The sequence below is a fragment of the Sminthopsis crassicaudata genome, chromosome 6, assembly GCF_048593235.1.
Source record: "Sminthopsis crassicaudata isolate SCR6 chromosome 6, ASM4859323v1, whole genome shotgun sequence".
Taxonomy (NCBI): domain Eukaryota; kingdom Metazoa; phylum Chordata; class Mammalia; order Dasyuromorphia; family Dasyuridae; genus Sminthopsis; species Sminthopsis crassicaudata.
This window is the reverse complement of record NC_133622.1, coordinates 241,445,757-241,458,835: the sequence shown is the minus strand read 5'-3', so window position 1 is coordinate 241,458,835 and position 13,079 is coordinate 241,445,757. Positions and strand designations below refer to the sequence as shown.

Here is a 13,079-nt window from a genome sequence, read left to right as displayed (position 1 = left end):
TAAGAGATTAAGGACTTCAAAACATGCCAAAAAATTTCAGCTCTAGAATGGACTTTAGTAAACAACGTAAAATAAAGAATGTCAAAGCTAAAAAAATAACAAAACATACCATGACAGAGTTTAAAGTAATATTAAAATTTAGATTTCAGAATGCTTGGAGATTGTATAATCATCTATCTTTATTTTTACAGAAAAAAATGGAAAATAAGACCAAAGGGAGATGATGGGACTCCTATTCCAGAATCATCATACAACAGCTTCAGGGAAAATGGTGCGAACTAATCTTACAACTGTAGTGGAATTCCTTCTCCTTGGCTTTTCTGAGCTTCCTGATTTTCAAGGGTTTTTGTTTGGTATTTTCTTAAGTATTTACATAAGTATCCTAATAGGAAATGGCCTCATCATTTTAATCACCAAAGTTTCTCGAGCTCTACACACCCCCATGTATTTTTTCCTTGGGAATTTTTCTTTCTTGGAAATCTGCTACACATCAGTCACTCTTCCCAAAATGTTGACAAATCTTTGGACCCAGGACAGAAGTATTTCTTTTTTGGCCTGTGCTATACAACTTTGTTTCCTCCTTACTCTTGGAGGCACTGAGTGCTTACTCCTGGCTGTAATGGCCTATGATCGTTATGTGGCCATCTGTAAACCACTCTACTATCCTCTCATAATGAACCATAAAGTTTGTGTCCAGCTTGTAGTAGGTTCCTGGACCACTGGAATCCCAGTCATGATTGGTCAGACATATCAGGTTTTCGCACTCCCTTTCTGTGATAGTAATAAACTTAATCACGTTTTCTGTGATATACCACCATTACTGAAGTTGGCTTGTTCAGATACCTCTGTGATAGAGCTCTCTGTCTATGTTGTTGCTGTTTTATTTGTCATGGTACCCTTTATATTGATAATCAGATCTTATGTCAAAATCATCACTACCATCTTGAAGCTTCCATCAAATACAGGAAAATACAAAGCCTTCTCAACTTGTTCTTCCCATCTTCTAGTTGTCATTTTATTTTTTGGATCTGCAACCATTACATATTCAAGACCTAAGTCAAATGACTCTGGAGGAAGTGATAAAATACTTTCACTTTTCTACACTATCTTAACCCCAATGTTTAATCCCATGATATACAGCCTGAGAAATAAAGATGTCATTAATGCACTGAAACAATTACTACCTAAGTGAAATGATAAAGGATTCCTGTATGTCAAATTATAATTAGTTGCTTTGTGTTCCTTCATCTAAATTATTATTGAAATCCCCCCTTTTCCATTCTACTATATGAATTTGAAAAATGTTTTTCATTTTATGACAATCATCATGTATATAGGTGTGAACTGACTTTTATGGTGTGTGACCAGGGATGAAAAGAATAAAATTAAACAGTTCTATACTCAAATAGTTTACATTTCCTTGAAATCAATGAATACACATGCAAATAGATTATATATGTGTACATATTCAAATTTCAAATGCTAAATAATTTCAAGGGTGATAGAAGATAGGTGTCAAAAAAGTACTATGTGAGAAATAATACTGTAACTGAATTTTTAAGGAAGTTGGGGTTGTTAATAAGCAAAAATGTGCAGGGGATACTTTTAGGCCAAATAGTTATTTTGTGTGTATGTGTGTGTTTATATATATATATATATATATATATATATATATATATATATATATATATATATATATATATACAGAGAGAGAGAAAGAGAGAGAGAGAGAGAGAGAGAGAGAGAGAGAGAGAGAGACAGAGACAGAGAGAGAGAGACAGAGAGAGGATTTCTTAATATTAGGTGCTCCTGCCAATATGGCTTCATTCTGTTATGCGGTTAAACATAAAAACACTTATTTTTTATTGATAGTAATATGTGAATTATCTAAGACAGGAACAATTTAAGATTGTTTTTATTTTGTTATAGTATTGTTTATTTGCTTCCACTTAACAGGGAACTGACAATATTTGATTTTGAATGAATGAAATCAGATTTAGCTTGTGTATCCAGCTTTAACTAGATCTTTGTCAGCTGAATGCTGGGTTTTGTGCCATACTTTCATTGTGCTTCATTGCTTTCTTTTGTTGCAATTTTAATTCTGTGACTTAAAGTACATTCCCTTTAAGACTATGGAATTTCCTATAAAATATGCCTGTAAGAAAATGAAAAAAAAATATATATATAGTTTTAAAAGCACCTTTCAATGACTATCAGAGAATCTAACCCAGTGGTTGTTTTGGGAAAAGTCAAGAATTTGAAGGTTCATTCAAGCCCAATATGAAATGAGATCACTCCAATAAACACATTTAAAAATGTGATAGAGAAAAAAAATTCCAGTAACTGATAAAATATTGTTACAGCTATTTAGTCTTAATATTAGAAGCCTTCCCTAGATAGCAGTTAATCTAATGTAGATCAGACACATGCAGTTTTTCTATATAAAATTCCATATTTATCATGTTACACAAGAAAAATCAGAACAAAAAGGGAAAAAAAGAAAAAGGTATGAATAGCAAGAAAACAACACAGAAAAGGTGAAAATACTATGTGGTATTCAATATTCAGTCTAAATAGTCTTTCTTCATTCAGAAAGCTCTCTCCATCACAAGCCTATTGGGATTGGCCTGAATGACCTCACTGTTGAGATAAGTTCCTTACAGTTGATCATTAAATAATCTTGTTGCTGTGTAAGATTTTTATTTTTTGTTTTTTGTTTTGTTTTGTTTTGTTTTTTGCTTCTACTCACTTCCCTTAGCAACCATCCAGGCTTTTCTGAAGTCATCATGTTGATCATTTTTTATGGCTATTATTAAAGTTTTTATTTTCAAAATATATGCATGAAAATTTTTTAACATTGACCCTTAAAAAATACTGTGTTCCAGGTTACACCCCCTTCTCCTCACTCCCTCACCCAGATGGCAAGTAATCCAATATATGTTAATATGTTAAAATATATGTTAATTCCAATTATGTATACAGATTTATACAATTATTGTGCTGCACAAGAAAAATCAGATCACAAAGAAAAATGAGAAAGAAAAGAAAATGTAGACTAATAATAACAAAAAGAATGAAAATACTATGTTGTGAACCACACTCAGTCCTCACAGTCCTTTTACTGGGTGTAGAAGGTTATTTGAACTTGCCTCAATCATCTCATTGTTGAAAAGATCTATATCCATCAGAATTGATCATCACATAGTCTTGTTGTGTTTACAATGTTCTGGTTCTGCTTATTTCTCTTAGCATCAGTTCATGTAAGTCTTTTCAGGCCACTTTGAAATCATTCTACTTACCAATTTTTTTTTTTACAGAACAATAATATTCCATAACATTCATATACCATAACTTATTCAGCCATTCTCTAATTGATGAGCATTCACTCAGTTTCTTAGTTTCCACTTTCTTGCCACTACAAAAAGGGCTGACACAAGCATGTTTGTACATGTGAGTCCTTTTCCCTCCTTTATAATATCTTTGGGATATAAGCAAAGTAGAAACCTTGCTGGATCAAAGGGTGTACATAGTTTGATTGGGCATGGTTCCAAATTGCTCTCCAGAATTGTTGGATTGCTTTACAACCCTACCAACAATGTATTAGTGTTCCAGTTTTCCCACATCTCATCCAACATTAATCATTATTTTTTCCTGTCATCTTGGTCAATCTGAGAAGCATGTGATAGTATCTTAGAGTTGTCTTAATTTGAAATCCTCTGATTAATAGTGACTAGTAAATATTTTATATGAATAGAAATAGTTGCAATTGGAAGATGGATTTATTTTTTCTTTATTAAAGCTTTTTAATTTTCAAAACATAAGCATGATAATTGATTATATCAATAACCAAATTAACAAAAAAACATATGATCATCTCAATAGATGCAGAAAAAGCATTTGATAAAATCCAACATCCAATCCTATTAAAAACACTAGAGAATATCGGAATCAATGGACTCTTCCTTAATATAGTCAATAGTATCTATTTCACAACATCATTAAATCTCATATGTAATGGGAATAAACTGGATCCATTCCCAATGAAATCAGGAGTGAAACAAGGTTGCCCAGTATCACTATTACTATTCAATATTGTATTAGAAATGCTAGCTTTGGCAATAAGAGATTAAAAAGAAATTAAAAGAATTAGAGTAGGTAATAAAGAAACCAAATTATCATTCTTTGCAGGTGATATGATGGTATACTTAGAGAACCCCATTCTACTAAAGAGCTATTAGAAATAATCCACAACTTTAGCAAATTTGCATGATACAAAATAAATCCACATAAATCCTCAGCATTTTTATATATCACTAACAAAATCCAACAGTTAGAGTTACAAAGAGAAATTTCACTTAAAATAATTGTCGACAGGGTAAAATATTTGGGAATTTATCTGACAAGGGAAAGTCAGGAACTATATGAGTAAAACTACAAAACACTTTCCACAAAATAAATTCAGATCTAAACAACTGGAAAACTATTAAGTGCTCTTGACTAGGTCAAGCGAATATACAAAAAATCAAGAATTTCAAAGAAACTAATGGAAAAAAAAATAAAATGAAGGTGGCCTAGCTGTACCTGATCTAAATCTTTTATTATAATGTAGCAGTCATCAAAACCATCAAAACTGGATAAGAAATAGACTAGTTTGTCAGTGGAATAGCTTATTTTTACAGAACAAAATAGCCAATAACTGTAGAAATCTAGTATTTGAGAAACCTAAAGACCCCAACTTTTGGGATAAGAATTCACTATTTGACAAAAACTGCTGGGAAAAATGGAAATTAGTATGGCAGAAACTAGGCATTGACTGACACTTAACACCATACACCAAGATGAGATCAAAATGGGTTCATGATTTAGCAATAAAGAATGAGATTATAAATAAATTAAAAGAACACACAATAGTTTCCCTCTCAGACTTGTGGAGGAGGAAGGAATTTTTGACCAAAGAAGAACTAGAGATCATTACTGATCACAACATAGAAAATTTTTATTATATCAAGTTAAAAAACTTTTGTACAAACAAAACTAATGCAGACAAGATTAGAAGGGAAACAATAAACTGGGAAATATCTTTACAGTTAAAGGTTCTGATAAAGGCCTCAATTCCAAAATATATAGAGAATTGACTCTAATTTATAAGAAATCAAGCCATTCTCCAATTGATAAATGGTCAAAGGATATGAGCAGTCAATTTTCAGATGATGAAATTGAAACCATTTCTAATCATATGAAAAAGCATTTGAAATCATTATTGATCAGAGAAATGCAAATTAACACAACTCTGAGATATCACTACACACCTATTAGATTGGCTAAGATAATCAGAAAAGATGATAAGGAATGTGGAAGAGTGTGTGGGAAAACTGGGACACTAATGCATTATTAGTGGAATTGTAAACCAATCCAACCATTCTGGAGAACAGTTTGGAATTATACTCAAAAAGTTATCAAACTATGCATATCCAGAAGTGTTACTACTAGGCTTACATCCCAAAGAGATATTAAGAAAGGAAAGGTACATGTATGTGCAAAAATGTTTGTGTCAGCCCTTTTCATAGTTACTTGAAACTGGAAATTGAATGGATGCCCATCAATTGGAGAATGGCTGAATTATATGAATGTTATGGAATATTATTGTTCTGTAAGAAATGACCAGCAGGGGTGAATATAGAGAGGCTTGGAGAGACTTACATGAACTGATGCTGAGTGAAATGAGCAGAACCAGGAGATCATTATACACTTCAACAACAATATTGTATGGCGATCAATTCTGATAAAAGTGGCTATATTTGGCAATAAGAGGATCCAAATCAGTGCATTGAGGATTTCAATTAATCAGGGATGAACAGAACCAGCTATAACCAATGAAAGAATACTAGGAAATGAGTATGGACTATAACATAGCATTTCCACTCTTTTTGTTTTTGTTTGCTTGCATTTTTGTTTTTCTTCCCAGGTTATTTTCACCTTCTTTCTAAATCCATTTTTTCTTGTACAACAAGACAACAAATGTATAAATATGTGTACATATATTGTATTCAACATATATTTTAACATGTTTAGCATGTATGGGACTGCCTGTCTTCCATGGGAGAAGGTAGAAGGAAGAAGGGGAAAAGTTGGAACAAGTGTTTGCAAAGGTCAATGTTGAAAAATTACCCATGCATATATTTTGTCAATAAAAAGCTGTAATAATAATTAAAAACATATGCATGAACAATTCTTCAACATTAGCCCTTGGAAAACCTTATGTCCCAATTCCCCCCTCATCCCTTTTTCTAGATAAATATATAATACATATATTATAAAATGGTAGAAATATGTTAAATCCAACATATGCATACATATTTATATAATTATTTTGTGGCAGAAGAAAAATCAAATCAAACCAGAAAAAAAAAAAAAGAGAAACAAATTTAAAATGAAAGCAACAAACAACAAAAACAGTGAAAGTACTATGTTGTGAACCATACTCCATTCCCACAGTCCTCTCTCAAGGTATAGATTTTTATCACTAAATTATTGGAATTGGTCTGAATCATCTCATTGCTTAAGAGAGTACATCCAGAAGATCAGTTTCTTAATTTGAGGAACTCCTGCTAATGTGGTTTCATTTTGTATTATGTGACCAAACAAAAATATGTTTCTTGATAATGTTGTGAATTATTTAGGACAGGTATCAATTTAATATTGTTTTTATTTTGTTAGAATATTATGTATTTGCTTCTACTGTAAGACACTGGCAACATATGACTTGGAATGAATAAAATCAGATTTAGCTATTATATTCAGATTTAACTAGATCTTTGTCAGTTGATTGCTAGGTTTTGTGCCATGCACTTGTATTTCATTGCTTTTTGTTGCTGTTGTAATTTTAATTCTGTGACTTAAAGAACAGTTAGTTCTTTAAGAAAATGAAATAAAAAGTATAATTCTAAAAGCCCACTTCCATAACAATCAGAGAATTTACCCAATGGCTGGTTTGGGAAAAGTCAAGAATTGGAAAAGTCAAATTTAAAATGAGATGAGATCACTTCTGATAAGCACATTTAAAAGTGTGACAAGAAAAGAACAAAACAAAACAAAAAAACAAGAAAATCATTCCAGTAACTGATAAAATAGTATTAAAGCAATTTAATTAGTCTTAATATTAGAAAAAAAATAAGCAAGAAAACAAAAAAGAAAACAAAACAAAAGAAAAAAAAATTGACTTCAGGACCTAGAAACTGGAGAGTTTATTTGTTAGTGATTCTTTTATGATTTAGATTTCTTGAATTTGGAAGAACAGCAGTAAAAAATGGAATGTGAATGCTTTATTCACTATCTATGATTATAAAAATGTACCGATAAAAGGCAATATAATAAAGTGACTGAAGTAGTTAAAATTGAATTATCTATGAAATGTTAAATTTTAGTTAAGGAATTAACTATTTTCACTTCATTGATATTGTCACAGGAAGTCCAGATAAGCTTAAAATATCTGGACATATTCATCAAACCACAAAATATCTATTCAATAATATTTAATTGTTTACTTATAATATGCCTAGAAATTATATTCTCATCTCAAAAGTTGCAGGTATATAGATTTGTTATAGAATTACTCCCAAATGGAGAAGGAATGCTGCAACATGACGTTGCTTTAAATATCATCACAAATACGGTTAAGAAATACATTCAAGTAATTGAGATAAATATGCTATAGTGGCCTGTACCTTCAACTTATTTAACCTTTATTGAAAATCTCTAATCAAAACTAGATGTAGATAAATTTAATTGCTTGTCAAATGCATGTGTAAATTAACAATATTTTCTATGATTTAAAAGAATGAAGAACAAGTATTAAAATATTATATGAAAACTTAAATTAATGTCACATACAGAAATTCATGAGGGAAAATATGCATATATTCAAGAGTGAAACACAAAAAATTAGTTATTGAAAATTACTTATCAAACATTTCTTATGATGAGTGCTACAGCTACAAATATTAAACTGTCCATGGAGAAGAGAAGAGGAGAAGAGAAATGAAGGGAGGTGATGAGGAAAAGAGATGGAGAGATTACTCCAATACACAATTTTACTAAAATATCAAATGTTTGGGGTCAGCTGTGATGAACATTATAGTATTTACTTGTTTGCTTCTTTTTGTTTTTTAATGTTATTCTCTACTTTATTTCCAGAAGAATGAGGCTTTCTAAATTCTGTGTTATATATTTTCCCAAATGTCTTAATTTCTATTTTTACTTCCTCCATACCCTAAGTCAAGATTCTGGAGTGAATGGAGTTGAGGAAGGAAAGTACATCCTTGCTAATTGAAAAGTATCCAAATGAAATGGAAATCAGCCAACTAACAAAAACTGTAGATTGTGTATTTCAGAAAAAGTTCAATGAAGATTTCTCTATATGTTTTCTAAAGTATAGCCCACATATATCTTGGAATGAAAGATTAACAAGCTCATGAGAAATGCAAAGTTTTCAGACCACAAGTTATTCTAGCAGAGTGAAACAGGTTTCAGTCATCTGCAGGTAGATGGAAGGACAATGGAATATAGGAGTGAAGAAGGAATGAATAATAAGTCTGTCTGAAGTATGATTGGTGATACTTCAGCCAATAGACAATATTTAAGGCAGATTATTATTAGTTTATTATTAAACTTTGGATAACTCATGAATCTGCTCTGTGAGTTTCTGTTGCTCACTATTTATCTGTCACTTTCCATCATCTCAGAATCTTTCCATTGCATTTATCTACTTAGAATTTTAGTACTCGATCCTGTTTACAGCTACTTATTCATTGGTTCATAGGACATCAAACACAAAATCATCATAGTTGCAATAATAAATGATACCATTTGATTCACAAAAGAAAATAGAGAACATAATCCATCATCTACTTTCCCTTTTTCTCATCATTTATTTCTCATAATATTTTTAAAGTAGGATCACAGAATCAGTAGGCATGCTGAATTACATTTATAATGTTCTACAATGTCAAGATTTTTCAGATTGATGAATTTAATCTGATACACAGCTCTACTATTCTCCACTTCTGAGTCTGATGGCATATCATTTCCCTACTTTGGGATCAACTTTGATATTTTCTAAAATCACTGGCTTTGAACAAATATTCTGAATGGGACAAGGTATCCTTGCAACTATTATTTTACAATATTTCACATAGGAATCCCAATGAAATTGTAATTTTTATGTTTAATATCTTATGGACTATTTCATAAGTAAATTGATAATTGAATAAAAATATTAGTGAATGAACTCATATACATTCATGACATTAATATTACTCTTATGCAGAAAGGATAACAGAAAGTGCATGATGAATGACATTGCATGTGGACTAATTGCAGTAAACAAGTTCTTCCCTGTAATCACTGATATCTGAAGGTCATCTTGAAATATTGAATTATCATCACCTTCATTAATATCTACAATCATAAAGTTATTTTAAAAGATAATATCATTAATTGTGTATTAGGTAATTAATGTTATAATATTTGAACCCCTTTTTACAACAAACTTATGAGACAATACAAATTTCATCCTCCAAATTTCCTACACAAGGAAATTGAGATAAGTAAAGTAATGAGCAACTTGACAGCATTTGCATGTAAGTAAGTTGCCATTCAAAGATAGGTCCAATGTTCCCAAGACTCAAACCCAAGGGTATTTGTCTATGATGTGCTACCTTATTAAGGATATATAGTGAGCTGAACTTATTCATAAGTCCTGGCATATTAGTAAAAATTGAGAAGTGGCAGAAGAACTGTCCCCATAGAGAACAGTACAATAATTATTTCTAAATACAGATCTCACATATTTTAAAGATAAATCTATCTCTTGATTCACAAGAGTAGTTCTTGAGAATCAACATACATCCATACTATAATTTGAGTGGACATCTATTTCAAATTCTCCTTCAAAGTTTTTGTGACAATGGGAAAGTGACAATGAATCACTTATTTGTCAGACATAAAATGGGGGTATTTATACCTTTATTTATGCTATGGAACTTTGGTAAGGATCAAGTTTAAGATAATAGGTAAAGTATCTTTTCTGGTGTTATTTGTATGCCAATATATATTTTTAAATATTTTGATAAATACAAGAAGCAATCAAATGTGATTAGACTTGAACTGAGAAAGGTAAGTCTGGTCTATTTTTGCTATAAGCTTAGGCTCTTTCATTTGTGGGTTATTTGTCAATGGAGGTTTTTGAAGTATAGATTCTGCTTGGACATTAAGATTCATCCAAGTCAAGAGGAGCATTCATTTGAGAATAATACAATTGTTATGAACCTGAGAGTCAGGTTATTTAAATATAATTTAAAGTTTTCAAATATTAATAATTATAACAGTACATAAAAGTGTAATTTGAAAACACTTAAAGAAGCCTCAAACTTTATAATAAAAATGCATTTTGCTAATACTCATATTAAGAAAGTATCATAATTATTCACCAGAAATAGAAAAAAAATTGTTTTGTTTGGAATATAAGGGGAAAAAATATTTGCCATTCTTGCCTCACATGTGACAAAGTAAAAAGCATACATTAGAGAAAAAAGAAAATATCCAAAGTCATTGTGAAGGATTCTGCATTTATCATGCAAATCTTGGGATGATCCATTTATTTAACCTGTCAATGTAATGGTAAACTAATCAACAATTATATTTTCTTCTAAGGATATTCTTTTTTTTTTTTTTTTTTTTTTTTTTTTTTCTGGATGCCTTTCAAATTTAAAACAACTGACTTGCTTAAAATTCAAATACCAGGGAAAACAAAGTCATGAAAATTCTATTTTAATTGCTCCAATTGATTTTACATACTATAACAAAAGATCCCTTTGTAACTTGATGTAACTAGATAACGTTAAGATTAGTGCCTTATCTTTCCTTTTAAAACTGGCTAGCATCTCAATTACAGAGAAAAGCTGGGTTAGGGGAGTGTGTGAGAGCCTACTAAGGAATGACCTTTGAATTTTCATTGCTAAGGAAAGCAAAAACAAAAATCCCCTTTCAAAAGATGCAATAAAAAAATTAAATGAAAGTACTTTAAAATATTTAATGTTTTCTTTTCATAGTTGTTATCAAGGAATGGAAAGTTAAATCACAAAGTTTTGATTACAGAGTGATCTTTTTGCTTAATTAAATTCTACCCCTTTCTCAATTTTCCCAGCCTTTAAATTATCAAATGAACAAACTCTTTCAAAAGGCTTCCTTGAATTACTTAATTTTATAAATAATTTTTAGAAATATTGAAAAAAATCTCACTTTATCAGAGCCCTAAGAAGCTTTAAAGACCAAGAGTAATGAAGAAAACTATTCATTAGATTATTTCATGGTAACTCCATGTTTTGGCTGTTCAATTCTCATTCTACTTCTGTCTTTTTTAAGATAAAAAATGATCTATTAAGGAAATAGGACAGAAAATTGTTTGCAATAGAGAAATAATAACCCAGATAAGAAAAGTGATTATAAGATAGGACTTAGCTAACCTGAATGAATTCATACCACCAGATCTATTTGTATGTTCTTCTATAATACTAAAAATATAGATTTATAGAATGACTAGGTAACTTTAAACAATATTTGGAAGACTTTGAAGTATACCATGAATACCACAGGATAGGATTAAGTACAACTGCCCTTTATTTTTTCAAAATAGTTTTGAATCTAGAAAGTATGACTCTAGAAACTGTGATTCAATTACTTTAAATGTGTTATTTTGAATAATTCTAAAAGCAATTTAGTTGACTTAATATTTTGCACTGTTAATCACTCCTCCTAAAACACTTATAATGTGTTCTCTGGGAATGTAATTGTTGATGTCAAGTGAATTGGTTATAGAAACCCACTTGACAACAAAATTTAAATTTCTTACAATTTTCAGCAGGTTAAGAACCATTCGTTTAAAATATATAAATATAAGAATTTCATTAAAATTACAAGAGCCATTGACTCACATTAGGGAAGAATTTACAAGTCAATGGGACTAAAAATTAACATTGCATTTTAAAGTGAAACTAATAATGCATCTCTTTCATATTAGAATCAGACCCACAAATCATGGTTCACCAGGTTTTACATGAATATTTGGGAAAAAAGAATAATACAATCAATTTTGCTATTACCATTTAAGTATTATTTTAAGAAGAAAACTTTGTGGAGGGCAAAAATAATTTTTATTACTTATAAATTCCCATTTACTATTTTTTAAAATTTATTTTAAATTTCTAATTTTGGAAAACTATTTACAATTTGCATGATCATTACTGTACTATAACATATACATGAAATCAATAAAATATGCATTTCATAGAATTAACAGAATGTGTATAATATAATCATCCTGGAGATTATTTTGGAAAGAACAGTGAAAAAAACCTTAAAATTTATCACAAGAAAACACTACCAAAATATATTATTCATTCCTTTCATGAATTTGAAAAAATAAAGTTTAATAAAGATCTTAGAGAATGGAATTTGAATAGGAAATCTTTTAACTCTGAAATTATTTTCTAAATTCTACTTTCCAATATATATATATATATATATATATATATATATATATATATATATATATATATATATACATATATATTACAACTATATAATATATTATATAATTGATTTCTAATAAATATTTTGAAGCATGTTCTATACATATGCATACATATATATTTATAGTTAGATTTAAGACAAGTAATGATAAGTGGTCATTCTCTCTTTTAAAAAAATTATAACCTAATTAGAGGAATAGGACATTGATTATAATAATGATGATGAATCCTCCCTAGATTTAACTTTCTTTAAACTTTATATATATATGACATATCCACAGACTCTGTCTCTCTGCTATTATTCCATATATATGTATGTATATGTTGTGTGTGTGTGTGTGTGTGTATATATATATATATATATATATATATACACACAAATTATTTAGATTTGTGGATATATTATTTTTCAGTCATTTAAGTATCAATTGACTATAGAGCCATTTGTGATTTTCTTGACAAAGGCACTGAAATTATTTGCAATTTTCTTCT

General features: G+C 29.8%; 1 protein-coding gene across 1 annotated transcript; it reads left to right on the top strand.

Moving 5' to 3' along the window:
* Positions 1–262: 262 nt before the first annotated feature.
* LOC141547042 (olfactory receptor 10AG1-like) lies at positions 263–1,192 on the top strand. Its single transcript, XM_074275351.1, has one exon. The coding sequence runs from the start codon at positions 269–271 to the stop codon at positions 1,190–1,192; it is 924 nt and encodes a 307-aa protein (XP_074131452.1). The 5' UTR covers positions 263–268.
* Positions 1,193–13,079: the final 11,887 nt, after the last annotated feature.